Source organism: Salarias fasciatus, chromosome 23 (assembly GCF_902148845.1).
Source record: "Salarias fasciatus chromosome 23, fSalaFa1.1, whole genome shotgun sequence".
Lineage (NCBI taxonomy): Eukaryota > Metazoa > Chordata > Actinopteri > Blenniiformes > Blenniidae > Salarias > Salarias fasciatus.
This window is the reverse complement of record NC_043766.1, coordinates 17,200,746-17,218,261: the sequence shown is the minus strand read 5'-3', so window position 1 is coordinate 17,218,261 and position 17,516 is coordinate 17,200,746. Positions and strand designations below refer to the sequence as shown.

Here is a 17,516-nt window from a genome sequence, read left to right as displayed (position 1 = left end):
ACGGACTTGAATTCATTGCATTGTTGACTGAGACCTCTTTCCTGCCTCATCCAGGAGGAGTACCAAGCAGAGGGAATCACCTGGCATAACATCGACTACACAGACAATGTTGGCTGCATCCATCTCATTAGCAAGAAACCCACAGGGTTGCTGTACCTGCTGGATGAGGAGAGCAAGTGAGAACTGCAGAAATTCTATCTACATTCATGCCTTATAGCTCCCAATAGGAATAGATGTTTTTGTTCAGTGGAAGCTGATTTTTTTTTTCTTTTCTCATGTCAATGTTTCTATATCTTCTTTTCCATCCTGTTCATTTGCCGCAGCTTCCCCCATGCCACAGATGAGACGTTATTAGCCAAATTCAAACAGCAGCACCAGGGAAACAAATACTTTGTACCCACTCCAGTCATGGAGCCAGCGTTTGTCATTCAGCACTTTGCTGGGAGAGTCAAATATCAAATCAAGGTAAAGACAAAAAAAACATGGCAACTAAATGTAAACAGAGACAATCGCCATAAAAAACTGCCTTTTCTACAGTGTCGGTGCTTTAGAGTCGTGTATTGATGTTTATCACCTCATCAGGACTTCCGGGAGAAGAACACTGACCACATGCGTCCAGACATTGTGGCTCTGCTGCGGAGCAGTGACAGAGCTTATGTGCGGCAGCTCATTGGCATGGACCCAGTGGCGATGTTTCGATGGGGCATTCTGCGTGCTACGATCAGGGGCATCGCTGCTTTCAACGAAGCTGGACGGTCCTGGGCTGCCAAAACAGCAGGTACATCTTAGATTCTGTCTTCTCAGAATTTGGGTGATAATGTGTGAGAATGTACAACACAGTGATCTACTGGGGATGTTTTCTCTTCATTCCACTTCCACTCCTACCACCGCAGTTTTTCTGCTCTGTAACTATTCTTACAAGTCAGCACATATAGAGTTATTTGGAGGCCACAAAAAGGTTTTGACTTTTTATTTCTTTTAAATCTGTGTTCCTCAGATGAATTTTCTGGTGCTCAGAAATAACCAAGTGAAGCAAATATCTTACAAGTAAATTATGCTACAAAAAATGCTGCAGTCTTGGTTTTTGGATCAAATTTAATCAAATAGATAAACAGTTTACCCTGAAACAATCACTCATTTCATAATACTGCAGTTTGAATGTGGATGAATCACATGGATGTGTTTTAATTTCTTGTGTTTATTTAGGTGTTGTGCGTCCCATCTCCAGAACGCCTTTAGGAGAGCTACAGCGGTCCAATGCACCAATAGAGAGAATGTATAAGTAAGTAGTGCACATCATTGAGTGTGACTCTTGTCTGACTCGCCGTTGTTGATTTTGAACTGATTTTCTGGCTATCGGGTCTGTTTCCTCTGTAGAAAGTGTGTCGTGTGGATGAGGGAGCAGGGAATGTATTTACTTCTCTGCTTAGAATTGTTTTTATTCTTTTTCACAAACAGAGATTACATACAGTAAGACAAACACAGTACATTTTTCCTGTATTCTGAAACTAAACACCAACTCGTTTTTCAGTGCTCAGGGCGCCAACTTGAGTTGTGACTTCTAACCTTTAGTGCTAAAAAAGTCCAGGAGGGACAATCTCACACACATAAACTCTCATCATTTAAGTTTCTATCTGAACTGCCAAAAACTCTTCCTGTGGTGTGTCGCCTGACAGACAAATCATCCTTCATCGAATTTTCCTTCACCTCGATTCAGCCACTCTTAAGCTCTCCACCTTTTGGTGACCCCAGTGTGTGCGGTTTTCTCCTCTTCCTCCCCTCTCCACAGACGAGCATCTATGCTCGATTTCTACTTTGATCACTCAGAGGAGCGCCCTCTAGAGGCCTTTGAAGACATCTTTGCTAGCTATGAGACTAAGAAGTAAGTGAATTTGGTGGACAGAAACGAGAAATGAGGACATGAGGCCAAGTAGGAAGGAAATGGGTTTTGTTTTGTTTCGACAATCAATATCGGTTTGCTCCATTTTCTGTGTTTGCTCTCAGTGAAAAACAAAGATCATTTTGAATGCATTTGAAGCTTTGGAATTATAATGGTTTTCATGTGATATCTGCTTTTCTAGATATGAACACAGCAGTCCAGCTCTTCAACAAAAAGTCACAGCAATATAATGCATTACAGCAGAGTTGCCCTTTACCTTGCATTCCATCTCTGTAATCCCCATCTTTTTCTGGAACTGTAATAATCCCCCTCCTTCCTCACGTTTATTGTTCTAGCTATGTAGCACAGGAAAGTGTTTGTTCTGGCCACCTCTGATTAGCCCCTCGGATTACTTTCATCAGCTGTGAAGCCCTGGAAGCACACCAGTCTTCATGTCCACAGAGAGACCCCTGTACAAATAGACAAAGACAACTGTGAGAGCTTCCACAGAGTGAGACCAAACCAGAAAGGATATTTTTGGATCATAGGGTGTCTGAACTTTGACCCTCTACCTTGTGTGTTCAGATCTGAAATTACAGTTGTTTCAGGCAACAGTCTTGGCTTATTTGGCTCTTGTCATATTTCTACTGTTACTAAATGATTTATTATTTCCAGATCTGCACACACTGAGTTGTAGTGGTCAATTTTACTATGACCTTTTATCAATGGTTGTTCCTTCCACCGCTTGGCCTCTGTTTTCATTCTGAATTATGGTAAGTATTGAAAATTACTGCATGGACTAGCTTGAGGCACAGAAAAGCCTCCGTATTAACCTCACCAGACCAAGTGTACGGTGTAACACCAGTCCCAATTAAATGACTTATTTCATACACAACAGCCTCACTAGTAACAACTGACAGTCACACGGCCAGTAACGGCCGCTGCATGGCAACAGACGGCCAGCCACCGTGAACGTCAACTCAACTCTGCATGTTAACTACCACAGCGTGGCAGACATATTTGTGTGAATACAACTACATGCTCCAGATTTTCCTCCTGTGAGCATGTGTGTGCGTGTGTGTGTGTGCATCTTACTTTCCCTTTAAAAAGGATTCAGCGGGATCATTTGGAGGTCTTCTTTTTCCTGTGTTCTTTTTTTATGTACTTGACTAACGATGGGAGAGATTCTCTGCCTCATTTTTCACAGATGAGCAGCGTGCGATAACAAAGTTTTTTCCTGATCTTGAAACCCCATCTTTCCTGCGCTTTGTGTTTTTGTTTTGGGGTAACTACAGCGGTACATTTACCTTTCAGGTGTTCTAACAGTGGTTTTCAGTCACACCCTGCTTTACATTCTTTTTTTTTTTTGGGTCTTCTCCTTCTTGTCTGTTTTCGTTTTTGCCCCTTCCCTTCCCTTCTCCTACTCCTCCTTTCCTTTCCTAATCGCGCCGGTTATGTGTGCACGGCGTGATCAGAGACATGCATGCAGAGATCATCAGCTCCATTAAGAACTTGCAGCTGGATGGTGAGGACCCTCGCAAGCTGCTGCAATCCTGGGGTCGCCTCCGCTTCCCCCGACACGTCCTTCAGTGAGTCTGCAGACAGACCCGGCGTCAGCTCTTCTCCAGATCAGTCCAGTGTGATTGGCTCAGGCAGAACATGCTCCTATCATATATTGCAGATTTAAACTCTTGTAACAAACAGGCATCAGCTTGGAAGGCAATTCATAATAACCAGCTACACAGAGCAGTTGTAGCTTGTGCATTTATTGCTTTTCTCTTTTTCCCAGTGGATTTTTAGCATTTCTTGTCAAATGAGCAAATAGATTCCTCCAAGACGCATGTGAATCACAGGCTGCATTGCTAGTTTTACTGTGTGAATTAATATTTCTTGAAGGCTGAGGATGTAAATCCATAAATACCTGCCTTAAATTGTTGCATGGATTTTAATGGAAAATCATGCTGGCATGCAAGGTCTCTCAGCGCATCCTGTGAAAAGCTGTCCCAGCAGCATGTTGAAATTGACAGCAACTTCAAATTAACAGACGGGAGCTGCGAGAGAACACGAACAAGCAGCCTGTTGAGCCGCAATGAAGCAAGAGAGCATGTCTGTCTTTGTCTGATGAGTCTCTGCTGGGCTGATTATATAGAGTTTCATCCCATCTCTTGCAGCAAGCTTCCCGCTTCCCTTTTACCTTCCTATGTCACTCATCAAACCCTGTCTGTTCCCATTGTTCGTCTGTTCCAGGTGCAAGTCTTCATTTTATCACTGATTGCGCATGAGAAAGTCACACATACGTACTAACCTGGCTTCACACACTTTATCTGCTTCTTCATTCCAAACTCAAGGCTCAGGCCTTCAACGTTTTGTCCCTGTAACATACCCTGGACCATTTTTTCCTTTTTTCACAGGAAAAACAAGAGCACCAGACAAAGGCAGGCCATACCCAAGGTAAACCACAATCGAACCTGGAAACATGTTTGTTGACTCGCAGTGAAACGCAACTTTTAATGACTGTGAGCTGATTATTTATTACGGTAATGTTGTGCAGAGTTTGTTGGATTCTCGATCACTGAAGTTCATTGTGAGCATGACCCTGCACGACCGCACCACCAAGTCCCTGCTGCATCTGCACAAGAAGAAGAAACCTCCCAGCATCAGCGCCCAGTTCCAGGTAACTTCAGCTGCCACAGTTTCACATTGTACTGAAAAATATATATTTTTACTGAGTAGTGAGAAAAACCTGTCTTTGTTTAGACATCTCTGACCAAACTGCTGGAGACTTTGAACAGAGCCGAGCCTTTCTTCATTCGTTGTATCCGCTCCAATGCTGAAAAGGTAAGACTGCTCATTTCTCAGTTGTGTTGCTTTGACCAAATCCTGACGTTTTCTTTCTGCATTACATAAAAAATTCTCAAAAGAAATAATATTGTCCATCTAACTTCTCATGTCCTTCATGTTGGTGTCAGTAAACATATATTATGAACCAATAAAAGATGTGAGCTATGAATATTATCTGATAGTTTGCAGCAGCAGCAACACCTCATATGAGTGTCAAACATTTCAGTGATAAGAGTAAAGACAAATGTTCTTGTTTTCTCACCATGTGAGCAGAAGGAGATGTATCTGGATGAAGCCTTGGTGGTTCAGCAGCTGCGATACACAGGAATGCTGGAAACTGTTCGTATCAGGAGGTCAGGCTACGGTGCCAAGTACACATTCCAGGTACTGCAGATTGGCTCTTTTCATTTAAGAATCTGCGAGAGATTTTTCTTGGAATATATTGTGTAAATAAATTGCAATAGTTGCAATATTTCAGTGTTGAATCTTGCATCAGAAATACTGCTTGTAGCTGTGTGAACATGATAAGTAACAGTTTAGGAATCTAATTCTGTAAAATATACAGCTTTCTTTTAATTACCGTACGTATTAGATTTCAATCATTGTCACTTCTGTCTGTTCTGTGGAAGAGCCTCTTGCCTTACTTTTATTTACTTTTCGTGTTTCTCAGGAATTCGTTGAACAGTTCAGAGTTTTGTTGCCAAAGAACTCCAGTGCATCTAAAGAGGAAATCTCAGCACTACTTGACAAAAAGTTGGGCCTTGATCCTACAACATACCAGATTGGTAAAACTAAGGTATATCCCTACGTCTTCTTCTCTGAGTGTTCTTTCTTGTTTGATGCTGTTATTTTAAAGTTAGTTTTGCAATCCTCTTTTCCATTTTATACTTTAGAATTGTTTGAGGTGTCATTCTTTTATGTTTTTATCTCTTTCAGGTGTTCTTGAAGGAGCTGGAGCGACAGCAGCTGCAGGATGTGCTGCACAAAGACGTAATGCGCAAGATCATCTTTCTACAGCGCTGGTTCAGAGCTTGGCTGCAGAGAAAAGAGTTTCTAGACATGAGACAAGCAGCCATCTTAATACAGGTCAGCGTTCTGTTGATACACTCCATTATTTCTTTTACAACTCACAGTTTCAATTTTTATGCTAGTACAATTCTCAAAGTTCAGCACCACCAGCAGGTGTTGCCAGTAAGGCACATCTTCACTTTTATAGTTTGATGATATTGGGTCTTTTGGCCTCTTCAGTCGCGGAACATCAGGCTGACCAGACCTGGGTGTGTGTGTTGTGGCTGTTATTTTGCTGGTCACTCGGGAGACATTGCCACGTTTCTTCTTTTCATTGAAAGCCAGCACTGAACTGACTGTTTACTTCTGCAATTTTAGCAAGCTTCTCTTCTTTCCTGTGTGGATGAATTCTGACTCCTCCTTCCTTCAAAAGCCCCACAGTCCAACTCCAATGGATGCATTTCAATATTCCATCGTCTTCACCTGCAGAATTGGAATATTGCAGGTGTTTTGTTTTTATAGGAAGACTAAATAGGGCGTTCCCCTATTTTCACCCTACTGAATGAAGGCTGTGAAAGAGTCTTGTGCTGTGTGCCAATCAACATAGGCATAGATGACGACACTCTTGCTCAGCAGCAGGAACCAGCCACATATCCCAGCACTTCAGCCTGTCGTGCATCATCTTCTGAGAGCACTGCAGCAGTTATTGAACAGTCACACAGGCTTCAACCCTTTCAGCAGCCAACCGAAACAACCCTTCTCTTTATACACTATATACACTGAAGTGCACAAATCATAGATCCAAAGGTAAAAAGAGAGAGATTCTGCTGTTTGTGATTACCACTAGATGGTAGTGTTGCTCAGCCACTGCTTACACTGAACAGAAAAACAAAGATTGAAGGAAACACTCCACATGGGGTCTTCTGACACCAAACAATATAGCACAAATTACAATTTCTGTGTGAGACAATGCAGTCTGGCTTACACTCTTGTTAATAAAAATGTAATAACAGTAATCACATTTTTATTTCTTTTTTTGCTTTGTTTGATTTTGTATTTTGTCATTTGTGGATCCATCAGAATATTTGCAAACACAATACTGATTTTCCTTTTTTTTTTTTTTTTTTTTTGTGTTTTAGCGGTCATGGCGTAGGTACTGCAAAAACGAAGAAAGGCGACGGGCAGCTACTGTGATCCAGGCTGTCTGGAGAGGACACAGACAACGGTCCGAATACCACAGGCAAAAGAAGGGGGCAACAAAAATCCAAGCCCTGGTCAGAGGACACTCAGCACGCAGACGGTAAGAACACTGACACTCACTTCTTAGTTAGCATTGATAGGCGGCACATTGAAGTTGTTTTGGATCTCTGATAGGCACTTTAATAATTTTTTAATTTTTTTTTTTTTTTTTTGGTGTCACAATATGTTTCATGCATTGCAGGTGTCATTCTATGCGTGAGGAGAAAAGAAAAGAAGAAGAAAAAGAAGCTCAGAGGAGGGCAGAAGAGGAGGAACGGAGGAGAAGAGAGGAAGAGGAAGAAGAAGCCAGGAGAAAAGCAGCTGAGGAGGAAGAACGGCTGCGGCAAGAGGAAGAAGAAGCAAGAATAAAAGAAGAGGAGGAAACCCGGAGGAGGGCAGAGGAAGAAGAGAAAGCTAGAAAAGCAGAGGAAGAGCAGAAAAGACTCGCAGAAGAGGAGCAAAGATTGGCGACAGAACCCCAGACAAGAGAGGATCCTGACATAGAGCTGGTCACAGAGGAGATGCTGGATAAAACCCTCCCTGTCCAGGAGATGAAGCATGACGACGGAGGTGCTGAGGTTACCTCAAACTCACCTGTGGAGGAGCTACCTGCCAAGGATGAGGAGCCTGAGAATGAGGATTCAGAGACCAACGGTACTTTGGCTGAGGCTGGACTTCAGCTGAATGAGAAAGAAAAGGAGGATTTGGAGAACCAAACACTAGGGCAGTCAGATTCAAAACCTCCTTTGCCCTCCGATGGGGGAACGGCCGATGCACTCACACCCACATGTCCTGCTCAAGCGGTGGAAAATGAGGCAAGCCTTACCTCCACATCCTCCAACTCTGAAGAAAAGAGAGAACAACCCATTGCAATTAGGGGCCAGACATCCAGGAGCCAGGAGAAGAGAGAGCAGCGGAGACGACGAGGGCTGGAGCACAACCAGAGAGAGACTGAACGTGCTGCCTCATCCTCGTCTATCCAGAGGGACCAACCATCCTCACCGAAGAGCAAAAATCAAGAGACGGCTAAGATAAAAGAGCGCTCAGACAGCAAGGAGCTGGACCAGTATACCTTTGTGGCCTGGAAAATGAAGGAAGACAAAGGAGGGAAAAAGGAGGGAAAGGGTTCTTCTGCCTCTGCTGCTCCAGTCCGTCCATCTACATTACCTCTGCAGCCTGTGGATTCTGTACCCGACAGAAACGGCCTGGGTGAGGGTGCCGGAGCAGTAAGTCTCCAACGCCGTTCCGGAGGAATGAAGGAGAAGCCAGAGAAATGGAGGGGTGGGAAGAGGAGTGACGGAGATCCAGCCGAGGGCAGCAGCCCTCCATCCAGCGAAGAGAGGAGTAAAAGACCACTGCTGTACGTCTTCTGCAATCATTCATATCAAGTAGTAGTGTTGAAAATGACCTAAACTGTGTTGACCTGATCTCATTCTGAAAATTTATCTGCTAAAAACAAATACAAAAAATAAGAAACTGAATGTTTTTTATTCAGTATTTGAGGTTTTCTCAAAGCCTTCTACTTTTCTGGGGTTTTTTTGTTTTTGTTTTTGTTTTTTTAAGTTGCTTGTTAGGATTTGTTGACTTTGAATCAAATGTTGTCAGAAAGCAGACATGCAAATAGTTCATGATGTAGTTTTGTGTTGTTTTCTGTCAGTAACAAATCTTCTGCCCCGAGCCTTCTATAAATACGTCTCAAGCTTCAAATTCAGTGTTTTGTGTCTGTCTTTCTCTTTTCGGCAGAGGTGAAACGGCGTCTTCGTCAGTTGACAGCTTGTCCCCGGGTTTCGAAGCGGCTGGTGCCACTTCAGCCAGAGAGGTGTGCTGAGTGTTGGTCTGTTTGTGTCTGCCAGCATTTCTGAACATATTTCAACCCTTTCATTTTGTTTTCTGTTGTGCAGATTGTTTCTCCATCTGATAGTCATCACAGAAGAAAACATCAAGAGAGTTACCAAGACTCTGCCCATGCGATCCCATCCACACCAGACAGGTATTGAAGCGAAGCGCTTAGACCCAGAAATGAGTGACGTGCTGATGGATAAACTTGACGTAGCACGTTTGACACATAATTTTAAATAATGTGACGGTACAGTCGTTCGCGTCTCTGTTGTGTTTAGTTTTACCTTATTTTAAATACTTGTTTCAGAATCATGGGAAAACTCTTAGCTTTGTGTGTGCAAACTGTGTTCAGTGACTCCACTTTCCCAACAGGAGATCCATGATTATTCAAGAACGATCAGTAATCATTTGCCACAAGTATTTTCTTATCACATCAAGTTTATTTCTGAGTTAATTTTTTTACTTTTTCTGCAGAGAAGAAATTTTCGCAGGTGAAGTCATGAAACTTACTTCAGTAAATGATTTATTTTTTATGGTATTTTAATATATTTCAGTATGTTGCTCATGCGCACCAAAAAAAAAAAAAAAAAATGTATGTATATATATATATATATATATATATATATATATATATATATATATATATATATATATATATATATATATATATATATATATATATATATATATATATATCCTGTTTGCTTTGTTGCTGTGGAACTATTTGAAAAGAATTACTTCAAACATGCAAAAAACCAAAGAGAAGCCAAACTTTACAGTTTTAAATGATGTGCTGTATGTGTTATTCTAATATACAAAACCATCTCCAGAACCTCTTGTGTTTCTGTGCCCTGCAGGCCGGGAGGTTTCTTCAGCAAGATTTTGAAAAAACGGCCCCACAAAGAGGCTCAGACTCCAGACAACGGAGAGCTGACGCTGGCTCAGGTTCTCGGTGAGAAGGCGGCAGCAGGGGAAGGTATATAACGTAAAAATGTTGACAGTTTTCACATGTACCCTCTTCAAGCTTCTCACTCTTCGCAAAAGTGCAGTTGTTCTCTTGACTGCATGAAATGAGACTCGGAAAGAAAACCCAGCTGTTTCGTAGTATTATTCTCAAACCTGCACTGATCCTGCGGTTTATTTTCTGAGAAAACACGGACCCGTGCAGAGTTGTACTCAGTGATAACAGAATGACTTTACTCCTTTTTGTCATGCCTTCATTCATGCACTTCAACAAACATAAATAAATAAAGCAGTTCACGTTTTCTTTTTTTGTTTCTCTGACTGTGTTATTAAAACTTTTACCCTTGCAGCGCAAGCGTCTGGACACCCATATTGGACTCTTTCGCAGCAACATGGTGACCGCGCCGGTAAAGGTTTAGGCGGAAACCCCAGTATCAAGATCAGCCGAGCCACCCGGGTCTCTGAGCAGTGGAACGCTTCTCTCGACCGGGAAATCACCAACGCCAATGAGCTCCGACATCTCGATGAGTTTCTGGGTAACCAGGTGGGTTAACGCTCTTACTAGTCAGGTGTACTGCAGGATGTAAATTAATTGGATGTACATATTGTTTAGTAATGTTCATTTGCATTGGACTGCAGGTCAATGATTTCCGCTCGAGGGGAAAGTCGCTATCGGCCACAGAAACAATCTTTGTCACAGCAACCATGCAGTTCAGAGAGACAATCAAAGCCATGTATTCTCTCCCAGTAAGTCTGTATGCAGACACGATATCAACACATGCTACACACTGGTCACAGTTCTTCCTCATGATCCTCCTGTTTGTTTGTTATTTTTTGCGTGTTCCTCAACAGAAACCCACCATTGGCTACAAAGGTCTAATGACGGGCTACCAGAACAAAGTGATCCACCTGGCAGGCAGCAAGCAGAAAGAGGAGGTTCAGCTCGTGGTCAACTTGTTCCAGTCTGTTCTCGATGGTTTCATCAGAGGAGAGATGAAGAAGCAAGAGGCTGAACCTGCAAAGGTAGAGATTCGGAATCATTTAGCTTCATGAAAATGTGTTAAGGATGTAATTTAATCACACATGGGCCCCTTTTTCTTTGAACTTCAGCCTGCCAAAGCTAGAAAGAAGAGGAGGAAAAAAGATAAAAGTGTAAGTATACAAGATGTGAGATTAATTTTTAATCCACAATATTAAATGTAAAGTGTGGTTAATAACTGAGTGACTCTCTTGTTAGATGGAAAGCCCCCTGGATCACATTTTCACCAACTACCAGGTCAACATTATGCAGTCATGTGACCAGTGTAACTCCTACATCTGGGGCATGGAAAAAGCATACATGTGCAGCTGTGAGTCAAATTACAAACACTTGAGCTTTTAACGTCACACACAATGGAGATTTATGTTAATGCTTAAATTATTTTCATTATTGCAGATTGTAAAATGGTGTGCCACAAGAAGTGCCTCTCCAAAATAGTCTTGGGCTGCAATGACTTCACTACCAAAAAGGTATGTATTTGTTTTTAGAAACTGCAGGTCTAGACCGATGTGTAATAAAATATTTTCTTTAAATTACTTTACACTAGGATTGAACAAATGTTTAAGTTTTACAATTCATTATGAAGCTGCGGGTGAAGAGCTTAAATTACTGGAAAGAAGATGTGATTTTTGTGAATGTGCGGGCTTCTTACCGGTGTGACGCTGCGTTGAATCCACAGAGCGATGAAGATTGTGCCGGGCAGCACTTTGGGGTGCGTGTGGGTCAGCTGGTCAGCGATAAGAGCCCCGTGCCCATGGTGCTGGAGATGATGCTGGAGCATGTGGAGATGAACGGCCTCTATACCGAAGGCATCTACCGCAAGTCGGGCTCTGCGAACCGTATTAAAGAGCTTCACCAGAAACTGGAAACAGGTATGACCCCCTTCTATATGACATTCACACCTCACTTGTAAATTAGCCAGAGAAATTTTCCTGTCTTGGTTGATTTTTTTGATTTAGCAGTTGTTGGTGTGATGATTGTTGCATTAATGTAACTTTCTTTGTGTGTAGACCCTCACCCAGTGCGCCTTGAGGATTATCCCATCCACGCGGTGACGGGCCTCGTGAAGCAGTGGCTGAGGGAGCTGCCTGACCCCCTCATGACCTTCACACATTACAATGACTTCCTGCATGCTGTGGGTGAGGAGGACGTCTCTCAGTAGTGGAGCCTTTTTTCAACTTCAACTCTGTGTTTTGCTCCTGTTTTCATTCTCATTTCATTTTGATGCTGAGCTTTACCTCACATTATTTGTGTCATGTACTCATTGTCTTTTCTATCATCCACCAAAACAGTCTTGCAGTCACAGACAATGCTTTTTTTTTTTTTTTTTTGTATTACATCGGGTGTAACAATGATTAACAAATACGTTTTATTTTCCTTATATATGTGAAGTACTGTTAGTGTGTCAAAGTAATTTTGTGGGATTTGTTTCGTTGTTGTGTCTCCCTTGTTAGAACTCCCAGAGAAGCAGGAGCAGCTTCATGCCATCTACAAAGTGTTAGATGAGCTCCCTACTGCTAACTTCAACACTTTGGAGAGGCTGGTCTTCCACCTTGTCAGGTGGGCTGGGGCTTTGCTGTATATTTTTTATATGATCATGGCAAATCTTATTTTTTTGGGGGAAATGTTTGTTTTGACATTTAGAGCACATAAATAGTTAAACGTAAAAGCGATAGTTATTGACACAGTTTTATCTGCTCATGTTTCTTCAGAGTTTGTAAAGAAGAAGATTCCAACCGCATGTCTCCAAACTCATTGGCCATAGTTTTTGCACCATGTATTTTACGCTGCCCCGACAGTGCGGACCCTCTGCTTAGCATGAAGGATGTCGCCAAGACGACCATGTAAATATAAATTACTTTCTCTTTTTTTTTAATCATGTAATAAATTAATACTATCTGCATAATAATACACCTACTGACACAGTTTGATGCGCTGACTGGACTGCTTCTCGACCCATAGGTGTGTAGAAATGATCATCAACGAACAAATCCGGCTCTACAATGAGAGGATGGAAGAGATCGAGCAGCTGGAATATGCTGAGGCTCTGGCAGTCAACCAGCTGAAATTCAAAAGGAAAAACATGGTGAGCAACGATGAGCCTCTCCCTCCCTCTCCGGATCACTGTTACACTCGATACCAATGGAAATTAATTAGTTGGACCAGTCGTTTTTTTCCAGATCCGTTTTAAATCAAACAAGCCCAGATTCAGAAGTTGATGTTTTTAGGTTACCTGGGTAACTTTGGCCAATGTTCCTTGTCTTTCTTTAGCACTACCTGCATTTACCTCTCAGGTACTCAGCTCCTTACAAAGGAGTGGTGGTATGTATCATCCAGCTCTCATAGTTCTGTAGATCTAGCGGTTGTAGAATGTAGTATTGTGCCATGTCAAAGCACATGTGCATGGCATGTTAGCCGTGGGTGATGCTCTGGCTGTTGTCTTCTTTTTTTATTTTTATCTTTTTTTTTTTTTACTTGGATTGTTATTCTTCCATACTAACTGGGAGTAAGTTGCATGTTGCTGTTAGTTTGGTTCATTTACTGCTTGTGACGTGAAGGATTTGCTGTTTTGTTGTTCTTCTCTCCGTTCTGAGAGGATGACATGGTTCTGGGTTGGTGTGATCATTCCGATCTTTCCTTGTTAGTTGCCTAACAATCAAAAATTGAATGGCTTAATGGCAGCGGTGCATTTGTATCTTTGTGGTATATGGTACTTTTTTAATAATATAAACATTCTTATTGGCAGAAGACTTAAAAAAAATTATATTTAGCGAGTTGTGAAATGTTTCTGTATTTCTGGTGACATTTCTAACTTTGATCATAGCTTTGCTACATATTTTCTCTCACCTGTACTGTTTTGAGAAGTTTATGAATATAATTTGTCACAGCCTCATTGTTTCTCCCTTTTAATGATTTCCAATCACAAAAGGGCTGAAAGAATTCACATGTAGATGCATGAAAGCTGCAGACACCGTCCACCCTGCTTTTTTTCCTGACCTTACTAACAAGTTTGGCTTCGGTTCCAGATCGGGGTTTTGGTCGAATGTGTTTCGGGGCCTCTCACTTTATTATACCGATATTTACTTGACTGAATTACTGAAGGGGAATGTCCAGGTCGAATTGGCTGGGACAGCAGTATGTGACATTGTGTCCTCTGCAGGTTCATGAGAAGGTCACATCGGATCTCGGTGTGGTCCCTGAGAACGAGCCTCTAGACTCAGACACAGAGGCTGAGAAGAACCTGGTGGAACGCATCAAGTCCATCAAACAGGAGAAGTAAGAATGTTTCCTTGTTAGGAATCCAAACGTAAAGAAAGCTAACTGGGAAAGAAAAGCTTTATTGTCACTGTACAAGTAGTCTGAAGCCACTGTGCTGGGAGCTGCTTGCCAATACATTTTCATTCCTTCATTCATTATCTACCGCTTCTTCCCTTTCGCGGTCGCGGGTGGCTGGAGCCGATCCCAGCTGCTGTGGGCGGGATATGCCCTGGACAGGTCGCAGTCTGTCGCAGGGCCAATACATTTTATTTTTGCCTTTTGTTTGCACGAACAGACATAATGGGAACTTTGAAGGCAAAAAACGGAGACATTTTAATTCACACACCGTCAGTGGACCTTTCCAAGATTGCTCATCTTCTTTTCACTTGTTCTCGGAGTTATTGAGTGCCATGCGTATCTTGATCTAATGTTGAAATCAAATTCTCTCATCTTAAAATGAAAAGCATAAAATTAATTCCTCCTGGGATTTGCGATTTCCACTTACATGAAGTTGCTCCTGGGATGACGTGGATCCCACTCAAACTTCGCTGCAGATTTAGTTCTGTTTTTGCTATGATGAAGCGTCGTCCCTCTCGTGTGTCTAGGCTCTGACTCTCTTGTCATCCATTACCCTTTAGAGAGGATCTGGCCTGCCGGCTGCCAGAGATGGAGCAGCCCGGGTCTGACCAGGAGAACCTGGACTCTGAAGCCTCGCTGAGCTCCGAGAGTCTTTTAGATGAGCAGCAGCGCTCTTCTGCTCACAGCTCAGAGCTTGAAGGTCAGTATTCAGGGACAGTCTGAGCTTTCTCTGTCTCTGTCCTTCTCACCTGTGGGTTTCTGACCAGACCGCGGGGCCTCTGGGTTTGGCCCTTCCTATCTTTTGTGGTGCAGGTCTGGACCAATGATGGTGTTGGTGGCGGTGACGTCTGCTGTGTAATGAAGCAGGTTGGAGGAACAGCAACCGTGTTTGTGTGTTTGTGTGCATGTAAATGCATGTGTGGCAAAAAAGCGCGTTCAAACCTTATCCAAAGTTAATCAATTAAAAATTAGTGACCGGAGCAATTCAAGGGTCTGTGACGATAACCTGCGGAACATTTCTTTCTCAAATAACATGGTTGCATGATCTTCCATTTGTCTTCCATGGCTCAGGACTGCATTGTCAATCTTTGAGTTAATCAAGGTTGTGAAACTGTTGAGTCAACTTCTCCTCCTTCTTCTGTGTGCTCCAGGAGGAAGTGGACCTCACAAGAGAGACAGACCCGTTTGTCCTCCCAAACCGTCAGACCTGGCCTTGCGACACAAAGTCCCAGGTGGACGCATCACCTCTGCCAGCACCGCTTCCACCACCCCCGTGTCCAGCTGCACTTTTTCAGCATCTGAATCCTCCACCGCCTCTCTCAGGCATCCGCTGCAACGCCGAAACCCTGTCATCCCAGACACAGTCAAGCTCCCCCCGGGCGTCGTCGCCCAGCCCGCAGCTTCGGCTCACGCTTTCACTCCTGGAAATGGAGCTTTTAAGTACTGGCTCAAGCGACGAGAGCAGCCTGGCCGCCGCAAGGACAGCACCCAGTCTCTGTACATTGACAACGCCGAGTGTGAAGTGTTGTTGAATTTTTCTTCTTGTCCTCCATCTGCTTCCTCCTCTTCCTTATCCATCTCCATGGTTACGCCCTCTCCTCAGGGAGAGCACCACGAGATGGAAGTATCTAAGTGCCAGAGACGTTTATCTGACCCAGATATACCCTACATGGAAGATGATGCCTGACCGGGGCAGAACAGGAACATTGAAGAAGATTTAGGCAACAATCTTTGAGTGGAGAAATTGACTTAAAAACTTTAATCCAGAGTTTACAAGCATGGCAGTCGAGGACCATTGCCTGTGTCTGTGCATGTGGAAACCAGAGCATGATTAAGCTGCGCCTCTGCAATGTTAAACTGAAGTTACACAAAGTAAAAGTTCCGATGTCACGGGGAATATAATCAGGACATTTACAAAAGTGTCTCATGTTGTGTGTTGTCCTGTATCACATTAAAACTGGACAACGTGTTCCCAAGCACCTTTTCTATGGGTTTAATATATTTTGGTTACTGTCCATGAATTCAGTTGGACCAGAGGCCATGTTTTCTGTACCCTCATCTATATATATGTGTTTGTTTTTTGTTTTTTTGCGCTAATTCAAAAAAATTTTACAGATTCCAGTCGCACTTTTAATTTGTTCTTTCTCATAATGAGCTAAACATTATCTCCGAAATGTTAGCTAGTGCCTTGATAATGTTCATCGAGCTGATAAGAAACTCAGCCCTCATGTGATGGACTAGTGGTCATGGAGGGAGAATGGACAAGGGTTTTGTTTGGGATGGAGAATGACCTTTATCTCAGACTGTTATTTGTATTGAACCTACACAAGGCATGTTCACAATATGGACGTGAACATGCAGTATGGACTACAGCCTGTTTGCCTTCATTTTTTATTTGCTGCACGTCAGACAGGAAGTCATTGCTTTCACGTAGTAAAGGGAAATGGGAGCAGCACACGCCACTTTCTCTACTAAAACAACAAATACAAAGCCAGCTATGATGCCATGCCATGATGTCTCTAAAGCTCCAACTCCTTGAACGTACCTATGAGCAGGTTCTGAAGTCCTAAAGCACAGCTCTGGTCAACTTTGTATGAAATGTAATGCTAACGGTCCTTTCTGACTGCTGTTGAATGATGATTGATAGTCTGTCTGGAAAATGAGGAAGATGTTCTGATGTATTATGTGTAATAGAGAGTGTATGTTTTGGACTGAATGACATGAACTGTAATGGTTTTTAGTATTAACATGGAAATAAATGATGCTTCTACATCTATTGCTGTTTCACCCCTGAACTACATGCTTTAACTTGAAGTTCCCACACAGATTTTTCAGTTTGCCATCGTGTTTGCACTGTAATGAAGTTAGCAAATTAAGAAATACATTAGATTTTATAAAGTACAATTTTGTTGAGGCAAATTCAGAGTCCTGTCTGTCAATAGCAAACATACTGAGCTGGCAACAACTCTGACATGCAAAAAGTGGAAACAGTGTTTTGAGTTGAATCACATAAATCTGTTTTTAGCTTTGTGTACATGTGTCAGTGAGTAGTTCCTGGTTTTTATATTAATCAAATTAAATGTACTTTGTAGTTCAATTTTTTTTACTTTGACACTATTTTAATTTATAATATAGGTCATTTCATTTTGAATCAAATAAGAAAATTTGAGTAAATAAACGTTCAAAATATTTTTAAAAAGTATTAAGCAAATGTAGCATGTTATAGCTACAATTACAGTATGTGCAAATTGTATTTTTACAAAGTGTAAAAGTTCCATTAGAATTAAAGTGTCATGTGGATACAGTATGTCTTCAGTATTTTGATTTCAGTAATTGCAATGGCACTGCATGGAAAACGGGTCAATACAGACT

The 17,516-nt window shown here is 42.2% G+C and overlaps 1 protein-coding gene across 5 annotated transcripts in view; it reads left to right on the top strand.

The window, feature by feature from the left end:
- Positions 1 to 16,920, top strand: part of myo9b (myosin IXB) — a 56,900-nt gene extending 39,980 nt beyond the window's left edge. Inside the window, exons 13-45 of one of the 5 annotated variants that reach the window (XM_030082794.1) lie at positions 55 to 176; positions 324 to 465; positions 583 to 778; positions 1,207 to 1,282; positions 1,790 to 1,882; positions 3,355 to 3,468; positions 4,291 to 4,330; positions 4,431 to 4,553; positions 4,637 to 4,717; positions 4,994 to 5,104; positions 5,391 to 5,516; positions 5,657 to 5,806; positions 6,868 to 7,028; positions 7,170 to 8,327; positions 8,711 to 8,786; positions 8,869 to 8,957; positions 9,664 to 9,782; positions 10,120 to 10,313; positions 10,409 to 10,516; positions 10,622 to 10,792; positions 10,880 to 10,921; positions 11,007 to 11,118; positions 11,205 to 11,278; positions 11,488 to 11,680; positions 11,819 to 11,947; positions 12,263 to 12,368; positions 12,521 to 12,652; positions 12,771 to 12,894; positions 13,080 to 13,130; positions 13,969 to 14,084; positions 14,705 to 14,844; positions 14,958 to 15,011; positions 15,296 to 15,435. In XM_030082794.1, the coding sequence (XP_029938654.1) occupies positions 55 to 176; positions 324 to 465; positions 583 to 778; positions 1,207 to 1,282; positions 1,790 to 1,882; positions 3,355 to 3,468; positions 4,291 to 4,330; positions 4,431 to 4,553; positions 4,637 to 4,717; positions 4,994 to 5,104; positions 5,391 to 5,516; positions 5,657 to 5,806; positions 6,868 to 7,028; positions 7,170 to 8,327; positions 8,711 to 8,786; positions 8,869 to 8,957; positions 9,664 to 9,782; positions 10,120 to 10,313; positions 10,409 to 10,516; positions 10,622 to 10,792; positions 10,880 to 10,921; positions 11,007 to 11,118; positions 11,205 to 11,278; positions 11,488 to 11,680; positions 11,819 to 11,947; positions 12,263 to 12,368; positions 12,521 to 12,652; positions 12,771 to 12,894; positions 13,080 to 13,130; positions 13,969 to 14,084; positions 14,705 to 14,844; positions 14,958 to 14,971 (4,683 nt within the window). In that variant the 3' untranslated portion in view covers positions 14,972 to 15,011; positions 15,296 to 15,435. Of the gene's footprint in view, positions 1 to 54; positions 177 to 323; positions 466 to 582; positions 779 to 1,206; positions 1,283 to 1,789; positions 1,883 to 3,354; positions 3,469 to 4,290; positions 4,331 to 4,430; positions 4,554 to 4,636; positions 4,718 to 4,993; positions 5,105 to 5,390; positions 5,517 to 5,656; positions 5,807 to 6,867; positions 7,029 to 7,169; positions 8,328 to 8,710; positions 8,787 to 8,868; positions 8,958 to 9,663; positions 9,783 to 10,119; positions 10,314 to 10,408; positions 10,517 to 10,621; positions 10,793 to 10,879; positions 10,922 to 11,006; positions 11,119 to 11,204; positions 11,279 to 11,487; positions 11,681 to 11,818; positions 11,948 to 12,262; positions 12,369 to 12,520; positions 12,653 to 12,770; positions 12,895 to 13,079; positions 13,131 to 13,968; positions 14,085 to 14,704; positions 14,845 to 14,957; positions 15,012 to 15,295 lie in introns of all 5 variants that reach the window. The other 4 variants (XM_030082790.1, XM_030082792.1, XM_030082791.1 and 1 more) reach the window with 4 other exon arrangements.
- Positions 16,921 to 17,516: the final 596 nt, after the last annotated feature.